Genomic DNA, 19156 nt, shown 5'->3' with positions numbered 1-19156 from the left:
TAAATGAAGTTAAATTACAAATTTAATTAACATTTTATGTACGGTGCAATCAATGGTGACATTTTCTTTCCTGTTCTAAATGGAGGTCACTGATTGGGAACATTCTCACAGGACATTTTAAGAAATTGATAAGCCTCAAAATAGCTGTATGTAGCTTAAAAAACCTTCACATTTCCAGGTTTCTCAGCAGCGGAAGTCGTCATAGTTGGTAAACTTTGAGAGCAGAGAATGGGAGAGTACCACAAATATAATTTTTGCATTCCCATTTGCTCAAATAGCAAAAGAAAAACTGTGATAGCATTTTCACGACTTTCAATCAAAGGAAAAAATTGACAGAGACTGAAAACAGCAGTCAGAAGAGAGAACAATGTCAAATTTACCGTCCCTCCCATAGACCCTGCATTAGAAACACCCTCACATTAGCGTTAACTTTTTTTTTTTGTAATTAGATACAAATGTGATAATACAAAGTATAGTGTTATAAATGCGCACAATTTTTTTAAAAATCAAAATGTATATAAAAAAAAATATATCAAGGATTTACAATGCTGATAATCGCTGAAATACATCACAGTCTTGTGAAAAGGGTCTATTATCTCCTCCTGAATGCCCAACAGACACAGTAGAAAAATAGTGCACTTTAGTGTACTTGTAATTGCTTTTCTGTATAATGTTTAATAGAACATTATAGGCACTCATAGTAAGGTGAACTCATGTAGGCAGGTTCGTCAGCAAGTAGCTCCTCGTGATGAGCGAGGAGTCTGAGTTTGTTGCTGAGCAGCGCGCTCTCTGATTGGGCTAAGCCTAGCCAGTCATCAAGAGAGTTCAGGACGCGCATTCCGCTCTGCTTCAGAGGAGAGAGAGCAGCGTCCATGCATTTCGTAAACGTGCGAGGGGCCAGACTTAAGCCGAAGGGCAGGACCGTGAATTGGTACGCTATCCCCTTCAATGCAAATCCTGAAAGGCTTCCTGAAAGTGAAAATAAGCATCGAGGCGGACTGCGTACCATGAGGGATAACTCGCAGTTGGGGGCCGGGGAGTTTAATACCACACGAGTGTGAGAGTAAGTAATGGGGGAGAGGGCAGTGAGAGGAGGAAAATTGGCCTGATATTGAGGTAAGTTTTGTATGTTTTTCGACTTTATTGCACTGCATAGTGGAACAGTCAAAACACAAACATGACAATTGCTCTCGCCATCCGCAACAGGCAGGGGGCGTGGTGAGCACACACAGCGGAGGAAGCGGACTTCTTCAGTGGCTCGTCTTCGGTGCTGGGTGCAGCTTTCCTCCTCCGAGAGACAGCGTCAGGACGCGGCTTCGATTCTGGTGCCGGTGGTCTGCCGTTTCTGTCAGATCGGGGTCTCTGGCCCTTCGAACTCTGATGGCGCTTCGGCCACGGTTGTCTTGACCTCACCGCCGGCTCCTGTTCGCACGGAACAGGAGCAGAAGAGGCGTGTGGTCTTCCCACGCGCTGCGCTGAGGAGGAGCGGGAACATGCAGGAGGTTCCACGTTGGAGCGCTTTGGCAGGAAGTGGCTAATGGTTTTCGACTGCTTCTGCGCTTAACAAAGCGCTCTGTGAACGTCTCCTCCGCCGCTCCGAAGAGAACTGAGGGATTCATGGGAGCGTCCAGAAGGGCCGTTTTCTCTGAGTCCTTTAACTCGGTCAGAGTAAGCCACAGGTGACGATCTAGCACCACAAGATTCCCTATATTGCGGCCGATGCTGTCACCTTCGTCGCTCTGAGGGCCAGATCCGTGGTGTGTCGGAGCTCTTTAAACACTTCAGGGTCCGGCTCGTCCTCATCCAGAGACTTGAGCAACTTGGCCTGATATACCTGGAGTATCGTCATCATGTGCAGTGCTGAAGCTGCTTGGCCCTCCTCGGAGAAAGCCTTGCCAGCGAGGTTTGCAGTGGCGCTGCAAGGATTAGAGGTGAGAGACGCGTTGTTTTTCACTCTCCAGTTCACCGTGGCTGAAGGACAGAGATGGGCAGCGATGGCTTCTTCCACGGGGGGAGGGTTTGACATACCCCACTTGGTCAGCTCCGACCACAGAAGGCCATTTTTATCTCGTCGTGCACCTCGGGGGGGGGGGGAGTGGCTGGGTCTCCACGGTGTGTCTTTTCGGCCACGATCCAACTGGACATACCACTCGTCCAGATGGCTTCTGGCCGGCTCGGCAGGAGCCACCCACTCCAAACCGAGCTCATCCACTGCCTTGGACAGGACGCTTAGGAGCTCGACATCACTGTGATGGAGGTCCCCTGCATCGCTGCCGTGGGGCGCAGTGTAATCCACCGGGCTGTTAGACCACTCCTTTCTCACAGACGCTGCCACCAAAATGGCATCATCGTCCTCATCAGCGCCCACCATGGCACCGAAAGACTCCACATCTTGAGTGTCGGGGGAGGGGTGGAGATCAGCGGTCATGAAGCGCACTGGAAGGGGACCTGCAGCAGGGGGGTGAGGAGTGTGTGGGCACTGAGCCGGCATGGGCTCGTCACCTGATCCTGACAGATCCGCATCAGAAACTCGCGGCACTTTCCTCCTTAGAAAAGAGGCTGCAGAGGAAGAGCGCGGCAGAGTTAGTTGGGTGAGTTCATCGCCTTGGACGATGGCCACACGGAGCCTGAGAGTCCGGTGACTCATATGCCCGCAGTGGGGGCAGTCCGACCCCCCCCCCCCCCAAGCGCCACCTCTGCGTGGGCACGACCCAGGCAGAAGATGCACAATTCTTGGCCATCAGAAGATTCGATTGGCTCCGCACAGGAGAGGCAATCGCGAGTCATCTTGCTTCCGAAGCTCACTGGAACACAGCAGGGGAAGATAAGGCGTGTCCGCTGCAGCGTGTATATCACGGTGAGTAGTCTTGTTGATAGGCTTCTTGCTTCTAGTAGAAGGTTGGCTGAATAAAAAGATTCTGAATGGATAACGTACAAGCACTGCCTTACATAGAGTGGGATTCCCGCTTATATTTCGCACGCTTGAACACCATTGGCCAGTTTCACTAACGTGATTCAATAAGGCTTCAGTAGTTTTCGAGGAAAATGTATTTCCCATAGCAATGTAGAGTGACCGAATTGAAGGGGAAGCCAGTTTTATACATTGTGTAAATTACCCGAAATAATAGGCTAAAGTTAATATCTTATTAGACAGCCTAACGTTACAGGTAACATGGATGTGTAACTATTTAACAAACGTAAACAACAACAAATAGTTCAGAAAAGGAAAAGAAGTTACAATGGCTAAAAGTGAACATGAGGAAAGCTGACTAAAAATTGCCTGTGATTTAATAGCCTGGAGTACAACAAGGACTTAAAGGGATAGTTTACCCAAAAATGAAAATTCTGCCATTAATTACTTGCCTTCATATTGTTCCAAACCCGTAAGACCTTTGTTCATCTTCAGAAAACAAATTAAGGTATTTTTGATGAAACAACGGTCTTATTGATGTGGAACGACATGAGGGTAATTAATGACAGAATTTTAACGTCAAAGTACCTCTTATGAGTTTTTTTGGGCAAACATTTGACTTGTAAGATGCAGTTTCATGAGATCAAAGTACCTCTTGTGAGAATGGGAGAGTTTATGTGAAATTACTCTAAACACTGGGTGAAGTAACCTCCCCATTACTTAAATTTGATGGTGTTTTGACATTTTTAATATGTGAATGTATTTGATGTTTAAATAGTTAAGATGCAGTTTCATGAGCTCAGAGTACCTTTTGTGAGAATGGTAATATTCAGGGACATTAACCTAAACACTGGTTGAAGTAACCTCAGATAAATTATTACTATTATTTATTAAATTATTATTTTATGGTGTTTTTCCTTTTCATCAGCTTTGTGTATCTTGAGAATTAAAATGCATGATTATGTAAGGTATACCATGTAGAAAATTTCTATGTATTTATAATTTTAAGGTATTTTCACAATATTGTTGTATATTTCATTAAAAGTTTTAAAATGTGGCAGTGTTTAGTGTATCATCATTTAATAATTTTGTCCTTTTATTTTGGGGCAACAGGGAATAAACAGGCGCTATAGCGATCTATCACAACACATTAAAGAGCCACAAACGGTATTTATTGTTTGAAATTCTTAAAAAAATAAAAATAAAAACAAAATCTAAAAGCTAAGACTTTTTCATACACTGTAAAAAATTTACAGACCTTCCAACTCAAAATTTTCTAGTGACTGATTGCGTCTAAATGTTTCCATTGGCCCAATTGCAATTTCTGCTATCAATTGTGGCAACAGTCTGTTAACATTGGCTCAATGAGAAATATGTTGAGCCAATGGAAAAATTTAAATGTAATCAGTCACTAGAAAATTTCGAGTTGGAAGATCTGTAAATTTTTTACAGTGTATGAAAAAGTCTTAGTTTTTTTTTTTTTTTTTTTTTTTAAGAATTTCAAAGTTGGGAGGCCTGAATTTTTTTTAGTGTACCAAAAGTAACCTGCTCTGTCTTGTCTGTCGGCATGTTATTCGTGTCCTTTTTGCTCCGCGATGTATTTTTACTGCATGAGGACGTGGCGTGAGAGCGGCATGGCTTGTCAGACATAGCAACAGTAACTAATGGGGCAGGTCTTTGCGAAGGGTCAAGATAATTTATTTGTACTTCTAATAACTTAATTGACACAACACAATTGCATTTTCTTTTTTTTGTATACGTTATCTGCAAAAAGGTGAAAAAGAAATGATGACCAGTCACTGACCATACATACTTTCCAGTATATACAGTGCCCTCCATAAGTATTGGAACAGTAAAAACAAAATTGATCTTTTTTTGGCTGTGGAGTCAAGACCTTTGCAAATATGATTAAAAGATGAAAATGAGACAAAACTACATTTTATTATTAGCCGTTTCAACACATACATGTTTTACCAAATAAAAAGACAGCACTTTTAGAGTTCATCCCAGTCATTGATGTGAGAATAAGTATTGGGACAGTTGAACATAAGACAGATATAAAGGATTAAAAGCTATCATTTAGTTGCAGATCCCTTGCGCACAATCACAGCAGTGAGTCTGTGACCCATAGACATCACCAGACTCTTGGTCTCATCCTTTGAAATGCTTTTCCCGGCCTTTAATGCAGCCAATTCCAATTGTTGCTTGTTTTGGGGAGTTTCTGCCTTTACTCTCCTCTCCAGCTGGTGAAATTCATGTTCAATCGGATTTAAATCTGGAGATTGACTTGGGCAATCTAAGACTTTCCATTTCTTTTCCCTTATAAATTCCTTGACTGAACTGGAAAGGTGTTTTGGGTCATTGTCCTGATGCAATATGAAGCTCTTCCCAATGAATCTGGTGGCATTTTCTTGAATATTGGTAGGCAAGATGGTTTTGTACCCTTCCAAATTCATTCTGCTTCTGTCATTATACATTAAGTCATCAGTAAAGTTGAGAGGGCCTGTTCCAGAGGCAGCCATGCATGCCCATGCCATGACACCACCTCCACCGTGCTTTACAGATGAGGCTGTATGCTTGGGGTCATTGCAGTTCCCTTTTTTCTCCACATTTTTGCTTTCCCATCACTTAGATAAAGGTTCATCTTTGTCTCATCGGTCCATAAACACAGTTCCAAAACTCTTCTGGCTCACCTTTGTGCTTTTTTGCAAACTCTAATCTTGCCTTTCTATTTTTGGTGCTGGTCAGAGGTTTGCATCTTGCTGTGTAGCATCTGTAATTCTGTGTCAAAGTCTCCTGAGGACAGTAAATTGTCAGAGCATCACCAGCTTTCTGGAAGTTGTTGGTGATTTTACAGACACGTCTTTTAGGATTCATTTTCACAGCTTTTATGATTTGTCTGTCATCAACTACTGCTGTTTTCTCAGCCGATCAGGTCGTTGCTGGTGTCGCTGGTGGTTTCCAAACTCTTAATTTCTCCATGCCCTTTGTTTTTGCTATAGCTCTAACTGACTTCCTCTTTTCTTTTAGCATCCAAATTGCTTGCTTTTCTCTCAAAGTCAGCTCCCTCATCTTCATCCTGGTTTGTGTGTGTCATCATTGAATGCAAGATTCAGAATGCAGAAGTAATGGATATAACTGATACGACACATTCCCTGCTTTTAATATCTGAAGAATTAATGCAACAGGACACAGCTGATCACTTAGAAAGACCTGTGTGGCAACTGCTCCAATACTTATGCTCACATCAGATGAACTTCTTATCTGGTAAAACATCTATGTGTTGAATCACCCAGTAATAAAATGTGACATTCTGTAGTTTTGTCTCATATTCATCTTTTAATCATATTTGTAAATGTCTTGACTCTACAGCCAACAGAGCAATTTTGTCTATACTGTTCCAATACGTCGAGGGCACTGTATACCTCCTAAAATCTTGATTTAAAAAGAAACAACTCATGTTTGCAGAGGTTCTGTGAATTTTATTTACCCCACTTCATCAGGGAGGAAGAAGCAAGAAGAAATATTCCAGATCAGTAACTATCCCAACAAAACTCTTATAAACTGTAGAGAGAAAGAGAGAGAGATTAGAAATAGATAAATAGATACATAGATATGGATTATTTATCCTCTGGGAAGAGATTCAATAATTCAGATGATGGCTTTAATATTTTTAGAGTTACGATGTATTTAGCTGATATTCTAAACCATTTATAGAACAGTGCATAGATAAGTGGATTCATAAAGGAATTCATGTACAAAATCCAGCATGTTACATTAAGTTCGACTGATTCTGTTGACTCATTTCCTTCAATAAGGGTGATTATATAGTACGGTATCCAACACATGAAGAAAACGGCAACAACAATCCCCAGAGTTTTTCCTGCCTTTTTTTGTGATCTGCTGACACCTGAGACAGAATTTATAACCTTGGCCTGATATTTCGCAACACAGAAGATTTTTAAATATATAGACATGATTATAGAAGAAGGGGCAACAAAAGTGACCATGAGGTCTGTGATGAAATGCTCAAACTTAAAAGACACTCTACAGTCTCCATAACACCCATTTTGCATCTCTGGGTAGAACATAGTATCATATAAGATAAAGACAGAATATATGGCACAGCATAACCAGTTTATAATAATCCAAAAAACAACTTTATCAGTCGTGACCCTTACTGCATATCTCAAAGGGTCACTCACAGCAATGTAACGATCTACAGATATAAAAAACAAATTACCAAGAGATGCCGTAACAACCATGAAAATAGTAAATAAAAATAAAGAACAAAATGTCTCTCCAAAGTACCAACATGATTCTATGAATCTGATGCCCATGAATGGTATAACAATCAGTCCCACAATCAGGTCAGCCACAGCCAGAGAGAGAATAAGCAGGTTGGTTGGCGTGTGAAGCTGCTTGAAGTGAGAAATGGAGATGATCACCAGCAGATTCAGAAACACAGTGAACACAGATAATAAAGAAATGAACATGTACAAAAAAACATACTCCACTTCAGGTTTGATATCTTTGAAACAAGACATATTGTTTTTTGGAAAGCAATACTGTATTCCTTGCCTGTTGTCCTCCATGATGCACAATTTTCACAATTATTTATAAACTCATTTGTAGCCTGCCTCTGATATTCACCCCATTTGTCATCAACAGACCACTTTGAAGCTGTGGTACAATGTTCAAGCTGTCAGTTTGGCTTTCCCCTTTCCTTCACTGACTCAACTCTAATTTATATACAGAAAACAGGGACATCCCATTAAATGTGTTTTTTTTTTTTTTTTTTTTTTTTTTTTTTTTTTACATTGTATTAAACCCACCTACTATTTAAATATTCATAATATTCAGTGATAAATCGGATGTATAGTATTTTTAATGCAAATAATACACATCTGCATTTCAATTTAAGATATTTTGCAGGCACTCGTTAATATCAGTGGTGCAGAGACATGTTGATAATTTTGACAATGAAATCAATGACAAAAACTGTTGTTATTCGTCATTGATAAATGAGGAAAAATGTACATCATGAAAGTAATTCAACACTTGCATTTTTTTTTCAGGGTTAAACACCAAGGACTTTTACTTGCCATCCCAAAAGTTTTACTGGTCCAGTCACAAGACCGTAAAATACATAACTAAAATGCTCAACAACTATTATTTAAGTAATTTGATAATTGACATATCAGTAAGCCCCTCTCATCGAACACAGATGAGCCAGTGGCTGTCGAGCATCAGTTGCACAGGGACCGGAACTCGGACATATTTAGGTGTCAGCGCCATAGAGAAACATTGGAAGATCTGAAGATTTCATCGGTTTGATGGTGTTTATGCTACAAAAGAAAAATGATGTGCCTTGGGTACCAGGAATCCTGAGAGGATAGGCAAGATAATTTATTTTATTATTTCCTAAAACCAAACAAAACAGCAAAAATGAGGAAAGAAGGAGAGGAGAGGGAAAGGGAGCGAAAGGAAAGAATCCTAAATCCTAAGGCAGGTGTGCTTAGTTTGTTTGTTGAACGTTGAATGGAGGTGTTTTTGCAGATCGGGTCCGTGTCGTCCCCCAGGATCTGTATGTGGCTATCCTTGACAATGGAATATATTCTCATTATTATTATTATTATTATTATTATTATTATTATTATTAATAGGATACAACGGGGCTACATGCGCCCCGGGGTAAAAGGCGCCTTTGATATTATTTTCATCTAAATCACTAGATGGCACAAAAACATGGCTTAGCACTTCGCAAAACATTCGCTTTTCAAGATGCACGTGTTTATTTGTCTGATCTTTGATGCTATTGCGCGCAGCAGTGCAAAGTTGATTCTGTGCTTACTTGGTCTAATGTTTTATGTTTTTTTAAATGTTTTAATTTAAGTAGCAAATGAGAATCGCTAAAATTAATGCATATATTTTGAGACAAAGGTGGTCTTAACAATTTTCAGTTTTGTTTATGATAGTTAAAGCAACAGTTTTTAAATAATGAAAGAATATGTAAAAGTATGGTTTTTGGGGTAAAAAGCGCCCCTGCTGTTGGGGCTAAACGCGCACAGTAATTAACATGATAACCCAGATAGCAAGCACACTCGGGCCGATTCTGGCCGAAATGCGGCACTGTCGGCTCAGTCTCGACATTGGTGAGAAGATAATGGGCCAGAGCCGTGCCGACTCTACAAAACACTTCTGGCTGACAGACGGCTTTTTCTATCTGGGCCGATCTCGGCTGAAAGCTGTTGTACACGCGGCAGGTCCGCACTGGGTGTAGTTGTGTATATCTACCTTCGGCCCGAGTTTGTTTTGTCACCGGCGGGCCGTTGCTAGAATGAAGGAGATCAGCCACCTGAGAGAAAGATTTGGCTGTTAAATCCTGAAGCTTTTGGCGGACACAGTTCCCTTTCAATTCGGTCACTCTACATTGTTATGGGAAATACATTCCGAATGACGAGCCTGCGCCAGCTCAGTGCCCATGCGCTCCTCACCCCCCTGCAGCACGTCCCCTTCCAGTGCGCTTCATGACCGCTGATCTCCGCCCCTCCCCCGACGCTCAAGATGTGGTGTCTTTCGGTTCCATGGTGGGCGCTGACGAGGAGGATGATGCCATTTCAGTGGCAGCGTCTGCGAGAGAGGAGTGGTCTAATAGCCCACTAGATTACACTGCGCCATCCATCACGGTGATGTTGTGCTCCTAAGCGTCCTGTCCAAGGCAGTGGATGAGCTCGGTTTGGAATGGGCGCCTCCTGCCGAGCCTCCTGTCTGGACGAGTGGTACCTCCGCGGAGACACTCCCGCGAGCCCCGGCCCCTTTTTCCCCGAGGTGCACGACGAAATAAAGTCTGCTGCATAATCCGGGATCCTCCCTCCTGTCTTCTGTGGACGGAGCTGACCAAGTGGGGTATGTCAAACTTCCCCCATGGAAGAAGCCGTCGCTGCCCATCTCTGTTCTTCAGCCACGGCGAACTGGAGAGTGAGAAACAACGTGTCTCTCCCCTCTAAACCTTGCAGCGCCACTGCAAACCTTGCCGGTAAGGGTTTCTCCAAGGGTTACGCCAGAGACCCCGCCCTGACAGAAACAGTGGACCACTGGCACCGGAATCGAAGCCGCGTTCCTGATGCTGTCTCTCGGAGGAGGAAAGCTGCACCCAGCGCTGAAGACGAGCCACTGAAGAAGCCCGCCCTCGCCCCCTGTCACAGTTCACAGAAGCGTGGCAGGCACTGCCAGGGGTATCAGAATGGGTTATGAAATCAATAAAGAGCGGCTATACGCTTCAGTTCTTCCGCAGACACCCCCTTTTCAACGGTGTGTTAGTCAACTGTACGGGATCGGAATGCCTCAGTTCTGCGAGAGGAAATGCACAACATTCTCGCAAAGCGTGCTGTAGAGACAACGCCCCTCACAGACCAGACCGCGAGAGCAGATTCTACAATCGTTATTTTCTGGTGCCAAAGAAAGACGGCGGACTCCGCCCAATCTTGGACCTGAGACCCCTCAATCGCTCGCTTTCAAAGCGTTCGTTCAAAATGATTACGCTGAGACAAATCCGCTCACATATCAGACCGGGAGATTGGTTTATCTCCATGGATTTAAAGCAGCGGTTCTCAATTCCAGTCCTCGCGCCCCCCCGCTTTGCACATTTTGTGTGTTTCTCTTATCGTTTCAGACGTTTGTTCTATTCGAATGTAAATGCCCATCCGTGATTGAATGTTCCGAAGTGAAGTAAACTTCAAAACTTAAGGGATTTCCCCTGCTCAGGGAGGGAGCAATGAAGACTCTGTAGGGACTGTGCCAATCGGAACACAGTTGGAATTGAGAACCACTGATTTAAATGATGCTTATGTTCACATTCAGGTAGCCCCCCGACACAAGCGCTTCCTGAGATTTGCATTCGAGGGGAAAGCGTACCAATTCACGGTCCTGCGCAGTCTTCAAATTTGTATAATGACATGGGTATGACAGAGGTATTACAATATGAAGGTGGTTTATGAGGACACTGCCTATGTCCCCGTAATTCAAAAGGCTTAAACATACTAAATGGTGTTTTTTTTGAAAATCTAAAAATGCACAAAGTCTCCTGTGAGGGCTAAGTTTAGGTGTAGGGTTGGTGTAGGGCAATAGCACATACAGTTTGTTCAGTATAAAAACCATTACGCCTATGGAGAGTCCCCATAAACCACAAAAACCAATGTGTGTGTGTGTGTGAGAGAGAGCGAGAGTACGGTAAAACAGGAAAAATTACAAGTGAAGGCTTATAATAAACCCTACTCTTAAAAGCACTCTTTTATTTCCTTCTTGGACAACAAACCAATCACAGTCTTCAAAAAACTGTGTCATAGCTAGCAACGGAGTCAGCCTCGCCGCCTCACTAAGATAAAAGTTTTTGTCTTTTCCTCGCTCAGAGATATTCCTCGCTTTTCCTTGCTCTCAGATTGGTCCTGAATCACTTTTAAGCTAAGACTCTTAGTTAGAACTGGAGCTCTGTTGGAGCTCTCTAAAAGGATTCTTATAATCTTTAAGTATATGGGCCCTGCTCTTTATTCCTAAAACAATGATGTACACTGTGATCGTGAAATGCATCATACTAGTTTTACTGCACTGTGAGCAAAACTACACCGATTCTCCAGACCAGTCTTAAAACATGCAAATGAGGTGTCAAATGGGACAAAGAAACACTTTCCCGCTAAAACTATGCACCTTGTTATTGGTCAAACTAACCAAAATGGGTGTTACAGGGAAACCAGATAAAACTACTTCCACACCCAAAAGGTGTTTCTTTTTTTTCTTTTTTTTTCGGTGCCCTGGAGACACACACATCACCTTGGAAATCTCACAGCTCCCCTTTCGGGGGGAGTCTGAGCTTCTGGCAGTTTTGAGTCCAGTAACTTTGTCGATTCACTTCGGACCAATCAACCCACGGCTGGAATGACGAAGCTTTCACTCCTAAAGGAATTCACCAGGAATCTACGCGTTATACATGCAGCAGGATACTTAACTCAGCATCAACAAAACCAGTGCAAGTAACCGCTTGTTAACTATTCAGATGCGCTTCTAGGCTTCGACCCCTCTTAATTAAGGTGATTTGATTCTCTGATGGTTCTTAACAGGTTGTGGTTAGCAGATGTATAAATCCTGCCATTACGCACGAGCGCGCTCTCTCTCTCTCTCTCTCTCTCCATGCCTTCCTTGCCTTGGCATCTATGTTGACTGTGTATGTTTGTGTCTAGTTCGATGTTGCATGTTCCCCTGTAGTGTAGTTTTATAAACATCCATATGTATTCATGCTCTGTTGTCTGTGTCTGCTGCTCACAGAATGAGGTCACTTTAACGTTCTGGTTTTGTTAAGAGCAATGTACTAGTAAGGAAATTATTCTTCGTGGCCAGAGAAATAATTTTCCTTAGAGTCAATAGACGATTAAAACTGTCCATACTGCGGATGAACAAATAATTTTGTTGTACTATTAAATGCTATAGTTAATTCCTGTAGATGAATATATAATTGATAACAACCCGTTATGATTAATTATGCTCATCTCACTTGAGCTAATTTGTTACATGTTTGCTTTCATTATTTTACAAAAGCGCGCTTTGTTGTAATTTGTGAGTGCACACAAATAAACAGAGTCTTTACATATTTGAGAGATGTATTAGACCTACTCTTATCTGTATGACCAAACATTACGGAGTATTTTAAGAGCAAGTGAGCACACCGGCTCCTCCATCTGTCCTGCAGTGAGTGTGCTGCTATTCAGCTTCCACACTTTGCACAGACACTTGAATAGCAGACATATCTCTAGGTTAACATTAGATTGAGCGGCCATGTAAAGTTGCTAATACTTATTTCAGATGATAAGCCATATTTGTGGTGGTGAGCGTTTGGATGTCCTGCCGGATGTCTTGCCGTAATGCCATACATTAAAGATGTAGAACAATTTGAATGCTGAACCTTTTTGGTAGGTCCCAGGAAAATAATGGAATCACATTTTTTTTCACATTCTGTATTTTTTTGGGGATACAGAAGAAACCATATTATCAGGGGAACAGGAAAAACAATGAGTAATAATTTTTATTACAGTTATTTATCTCCTATAGTTATTTATTTGCTGACACAAAGTTGTTTCTGCTGCAGTTGTCTTTAAAAGTGCTATCAAACAGCAGCTTTTGCTATTATAGATGTTGCAGAACATAAAGTAAATTACTACAGTCTGGCCAGCAAAATACATATTGAAATCCATTTGTTTTCCATTCACATTCCTTTAACATTACAGATTACTGATCAGTTACCTCTGAGAGCAGATTTAAATAATCTGAGGATGGTTCAAATATTTTCAGAGACAGAATGTGTTTAACTGATATTCTAAACCATTTATAAAATAATGCATAGATAAGAGGATTCATGCAAGAATTCATATACATAATCCAACACATAATGTTCATTACAGCTGATTCATTCGAATCATATCCTGGAAAAAGTGAGACCATGTAATATGGTATCCAACACAGAAGATAAACTGTTATCACAATCCCCAGTGTTTTTGCTGCCTTTTTTTCTGACTTGCTGACATTTGTGACAGAGTTTATAAGCCGAGCTTGGTATTTTGCTACACAGAAGATCTGCCCGTATAAAGATATGATTACTGAACAAGGGGCCACTAATGAAACGATGAGGTCTGTGAGAACATACTCAAACTTAACAGTAACAATACAGTCCCCGTAACATGTAAATGGATTCTCTGTATTGAAGATAGCATCGTATAACATGATAATTGAATATATGCTTGAACATAGCCAGTTTAAAATTATACAGAAAACAGCTTTGTTGGTTGTGACCCTTGTTGAATATTGCAGAGGATCTTTCACAGCAATGTAACGATCTATAGATATAAAAACTAAATTACCAAGAGATGCTGAAACAACAGTATAAAGGATAAATGGAAACAAAGAACAAAATGTCTCTCCAAAGTACCAACATGTCTCAATATATCTGATTCCCATAAGTGGTATAACAATCAGTCCCACAAGCAGATCTGCCACAGCCAGAGAGAGAATGAACAGGTTGGTTGGAGTATGGAGCTGCTTGAAGTGAGAGATAGAGATGATCACCAGCAGGTTCAGAAACACAGTAAGAACAGATGCTAAAGAAATAAAAATGTATAAAACGATGTACTCCACTTGAGGTTTGATTTCCTTGATGCACGACAAGTTGTTGTTTGAAAAGCAGTACTCTATTGCTTGGTTGTCTGGGTCTGTCATTCCCCTGTTAAGCATTTCAAAAATGTGTTACGATTACCAAGTCTCAAAAATAAAACGGCTTCATCATAGCAACATTTTTTAGCTATAGAAGAATTCTCTAGCTTGTAGGTAAGTGGTTCTATCTTGATAATCCATTTTTGTGGATTCATTTATATTAAAGGAAACCTAGCCACACTAGAGAGTTTATTCTAAACACACCCATAAGCTCAATATTCATAAGAATAGAGAAATTGATTTGCAGGGGAATTACAGTTAAACCCCATAGAGAGACCAACATGCTCAATGAAGACCAGGGGCCAACTGCATAAACTTAGCCTCTATGTTAAGACTGTCTTAAGTACGAGTTTGACCTACAAGCAGTTAGAAAATGGGTAATCAGTCTTATTAGGGCCCAAGCCAGTAAGGCGCAGGGCCCTATTGTTCTTCTAAGGATTATTATTTTTTTTTTTTTTTTTTTTTTTTTTTATTTCAATCATCCGGGCACTTTTGGGGGCCTTAACGTGCCCGAAAACTCTCGAAAATTGGCACGCACGTTGGAACCTGCGGCCATTAGGACGCCGCTGAGGCTGGGACCCGGGCGTGGCACAGGGGCTCTACGGCGCCCCCTGGAAAATTGTCAGAAAGCTTGATGTATAGCTCACACATACTTGCACGTATTCATATGAAACTCGGTACACATATAGAACTCATTGAGCCGAACAACTTCCGCGCAGCATGTCATAGGCTCCGCCCAACAGGAAGTCGGCTATTCAGGGCTGTTTAAAAAGCGCATGCTCTGGAATTTGATATACTCCTCTGAGGATTTCCATACGATTGCCACCAAACTAGGTGAACATGATCTCAAGACATTGGGGACGCTAAATTGCGAAGATATTTTTGATATGTCGAACGGTTTGCCCGTGGCGAGGCGATGAAGTTATGGCGAAAAATGAGACCCAGGAAATGCCTAATAACGTCCACATACATTGTATGATGTATATCAAACTTCAGTGATTTGTTCGTTGTATGATGCCGATCGGATAGATGTGACTATTATGACTGAAAGTTATAGCGCCACCAACTGGCTGCAGGAAGTGTGTCGTTTTCAAAATGCTTTGAATTCAGCATCTTCTTTTACCTCGATTTGCTTCAAACTTCACCAGAATAATGTCAAAACACGGCCGATGTAAAACTGTGAAGGGAATATTGATATCTAAAATTATGTTGCCATGGCAACGTGTCAAAGTTGAAAATTCGTTTCTGGTGATTTTGAGGCAGATAACATGTTTAGAATGTCATGAAACTCAACACACATATCAGTATTAATGATAGTTAGACACTGGAAAAAGCTCATAAACGGGCGTGGAAGAGGCACTCTATAGCGCCACCTTTTGTCAAAAATGAGGGGGTTAGTTTTAGCTACAGACACCAAACTCGGTACATAAATTGTTCTTATTAATCCGGACAATTTTCTAATTTACAGTCATTAGCTACGACCAACAGGAAGTCGGCTATATTTATTTTAATGTGGGTTTTTTTTTAAAACGGGCTGTAAACAAATTAATACTCCTCCAAGCAGAAACACGGAAATCACACCAAACATTTTTTATCATGATGCCAAAATACTGAAGATGCTAAATTGCGGACGGATTTAGGATATCTTGAACGATGATTTAATGGCAATTTATTAAAGTTACAGTAAAAAAGATAATTTTTTTTTTTTTTTATCTTTTAAGAGCAGCTTCCAAACACTTCATAAAAAATTACATACACAGAACAATACAGTCTGAGGATATGTGATTAATTTCATGAATTTACAATACACTATGCTTAGGAGAAAATTTAAAAACTATCAGAGAGCTCTTAGACTGCTTCTGAGTGAGAGATCCCTGTCAGCCTGCAGCTGAGTGAGGGGTGGGGTGGGGTGGGGTGTGAGTGACTGTGTGAGTGACTGTGTGGATTGAGGAGCTGGGTGAGAGAGAGAAAGAGAGAGAGGGTCTGTTTTTTAAAATCTTTAAAAAATGCTTATAAATCATTAAATAAGGTCTCAATTCTTAACATTAGGAAATGCATTAATTAACGTGAACTAACAATGAAAAATATATTTTTACATCATGTTAATTCTTCCATGATAGTATGAACTAACAAAGAACAATTTTTTTAAAGCATTTATTAATCTTTTTAATGTTAGAAAAATAGTCATGTTCAAAAGATAAACTTTCAAATGTAATAATATATTAACACATTTTGGAATTAATATTGATCAACATTAAATGGTATATAATTATTAATGTTTATATATATATAATGATAGCTACAGACACCAAACTCGGTACATAAATTGTTCTTATTAATCCGGACAACTTTCTAATTTACAGTCATTAGCTACGACCAACAGGAAGTCGGCTATATTTATTTTAATGTGGGTTTTTTTTTTAAACGGGCTGTAAACAAATTCATACTCCTCCAAACAGAAACACGGAAATCACACCAAACATTTTTTCTCATGATGCCAAAATACTGATGATGCTAAATTGCGGACGGATTTAGGATATCTTGAACGATGATTTAATGGAAATTTATTAAAGTTACAGTAAACAAGAAAAAACTTTTTTTTTTTATCTTTTAAGAGCAGCTTCCAAACACTTCATAAAAAATTACATACACAGAACAATACAGTCTGAGGTTATGGGATTAATTTCATGAATTTACAATACACTATGCGGAGGAGAAAATTTAAAAACTATCAGAGCTGCTTTTGAGTGAGAGCTCCCTGCCAACCTGCCTCTGAGTGAGAGCTCCCTGTCACTGCTGCTGAGTGAGGGGTGGGGGTGGGCTGTGAGTGACTGTGTGAGTGACTGTGTGGATTGAGTGTGGATTGAGGCAGTGGGTGAGAGAGAGAAAGAGAGAGAGGGTCTGTTTTTTAAAATCTTAAAAAAATGCTTATAAATCATTAAAGATTTTGATAACACTTTATAATGTCTCATTTCTTAACATTAGGAAATGCATTAATTAACGTGAACTAACAATGAAAAATATATTTTTACAGCATGTTAATTCTTCCATGATAGTATGAAATAACAAAGAGCAATTTTTTTTAAAGCATTTATTAATCTTTTTAATGTTAGAAAAATAGTCATGTTCAAAAGATAAACTTTAAAATTTAATAATATATTAACACATTTTGGAATTAATATTGATCAACATTAAATGGTATATAATTATTAATTTGTATATATATATATATATATATGATAGCTACAGACACTAAACTCGGTATATAAATTGTTCTTATTAATCCGGACAACTTTCTAATTTACAGTCATTAGCTACGACCAACAGGAAGTCGGCTATATTTATTTTAATGTGTGTTTTTTTTTTTTAAACGGGCTGTAAACAAATTCATACTCCTCCAATCAGAAACACGGAAATCACACCAAACATTTTTTGTCATGATGCCAAAATACTGATGATGCTAAATTGCGGACGGATTTAGGATATCTTGAACGATGATTTAATGGCAATTTATTAAAGTTACAGTAAAAAAGAACACTTTTTTTTTTTATCTTTTAAGAGCAGCTTCCAAACACTTCATAAAAAATTACATACACAGAACAAGACAGTCTGAGGATATGTGATTATTTCATGAATTTACAATACACTATGGCGAAAAGAAAATTTTCAAACTTATCAGAGTTCTCCTGTCTCTGTGCTTCTAATGTGTGCGGTGGGTGACTGGGTGGGTGACTGACTGTGTGAGTTTAGTGAGTGTGGAGGGGGAGGGGGAGAGAAAGAGAGAGAGAGAGAGGGTCTGTTTAAACTTCTCAATAAAATCCTTAAAAAATGCTTATAAAGCATTAAAGGTTTTGATAACACTTTATAATAAGGTCTCATTTCTTAACATTAGGAAATGCATTAATTAACGTGAACTAACAATGAAAAATATATTTTTACAGCATGTTAATTCTTCCAGGATAGTATGAACTAACAAAGAACAATTTTTTTTTAAAGCATTTATTAATCTTTTTAATGTTAGAAAAATAGTCATGTTCAAAAGATAAACTTTAAAATTTAATAATATATTAACACATTTTGGAATTAATATTGAACAACATTAAATGGTATATAATTATTAATGTTTATATATATATATATATAATGATAGCTACAGACACCAAACTCGGTACATAAATTGTTCTTATTAATCCGGACAACTTTCTAATTTACAGTCATTAGCTACGACCAACAGGAAGTCGGCTATATTTATTTTAATGTGGGTTTTTTTTAAACAGGCTGTAAACAAATTCATACTCCTTCAAGCAGAAACACAGAAATCACACCAAACATTTTTTCTCATGATGCCAAAATACTGAAGATGCTAAATTGTGGACGGATTTAGGATATCTTGAACGATGATTTAATGGCAATTTATTAAAGTTACAGAAAAAAGAGAACTTTTTTTTTTTTATCTTTTAAGAGCAGCTTCCAAACACTTCATAAAAAATTACATACACAGAACAATACAGTCTGAGGATATGTGATTAATTTCATGAATTTACAATACACTATGGAGAGGAGAAAATTTTAAACTTATCAGAGTTCTCCTGTCACTGCTTCTAATGTGTGCGGTGGGTGACTGGGTGAGTGACTGACTGTGTGAGTTCAGTGAGTGTGGAGGGGGAGAGAGAGAGAGAGAGAGGGTCTGTTTAAACTTCTCAATAAAATCCTTAAAAAATGCTTATAAAGCATTAAAGGTTTTGATAACACTTTATAATTAAGTCTCATTTGTTAACAGTAGGGAATGCATTAATTAACATGAACTAACAATGAAAAATATATATTTTACAGCATGTTAATTCTTCATTGATAGTATGAACTTACAACGAACTAACAATGAACAAAATATTTTTAATATTAGAAAAATAGTCATGTTCAAAAGATAAAACTTTAAAATGTAATAATATATTAACACATTTTGGAATTGATTTTGATCAACATTAAATG

At 39.5% G+C, this 19156-nt stretch overlaps 2 protein-coding genes across 2 annotated transcripts; both read right to left on the bottom strand.

Moving 5' to 3' along the window:
- Window positions 1-6531: 6531 nt before the first annotated feature.
- Window positions 6532-7506, bottom strand: LOC306864283 (trace amine-associated receptor 13c-like; the record flags this gene model as incomplete). Its single annotated transcript, XM_079408205.1, has 1 exon — window positions 6532-7506. One exon carries the CDS (start codon window positions 7504-7506, stop codon window positions 6532-6534), a length of 975 nt encoding a protein of 324 aa, XP_079264331.1.
- Window positions 7507-13189: 5683 nt separating this feature from the next.
- Window positions 13190-14173, bottom strand: LOC306863810 (trace amine-associated receptor 6-like; the record flags this gene model as incomplete). The annotated part of the gene is made up of 1 exon (XM_079407359.1): window positions 13190-14173. The coding sequence occupies one exon, from the start codon at window positions 14171-14173 to the stop codon at window positions 13190-13192; it is 984 nt and encodes a 327-aa protein (XP_079263485.1).
- Window positions 14174-19156: the final 4983 nt, after the last annotated feature.

This window comes from Barbus barbus (assembly GCF_936440315.1).
Source record: "Barbus barbus genome assembly, chromosome: 45".
In the NCBI taxonomy this organism is placed as follows: domain Eukaryota; kingdom Metazoa; phylum Chordata; class Actinopteri; order Cypriniformes; family Cyprinidae; genus Barbus; species Barbus barbus.
Note: the sequence above shows the minus strand (reverse complement) of the source record. Positions and strands in the feature narration are given on the sequence as shown.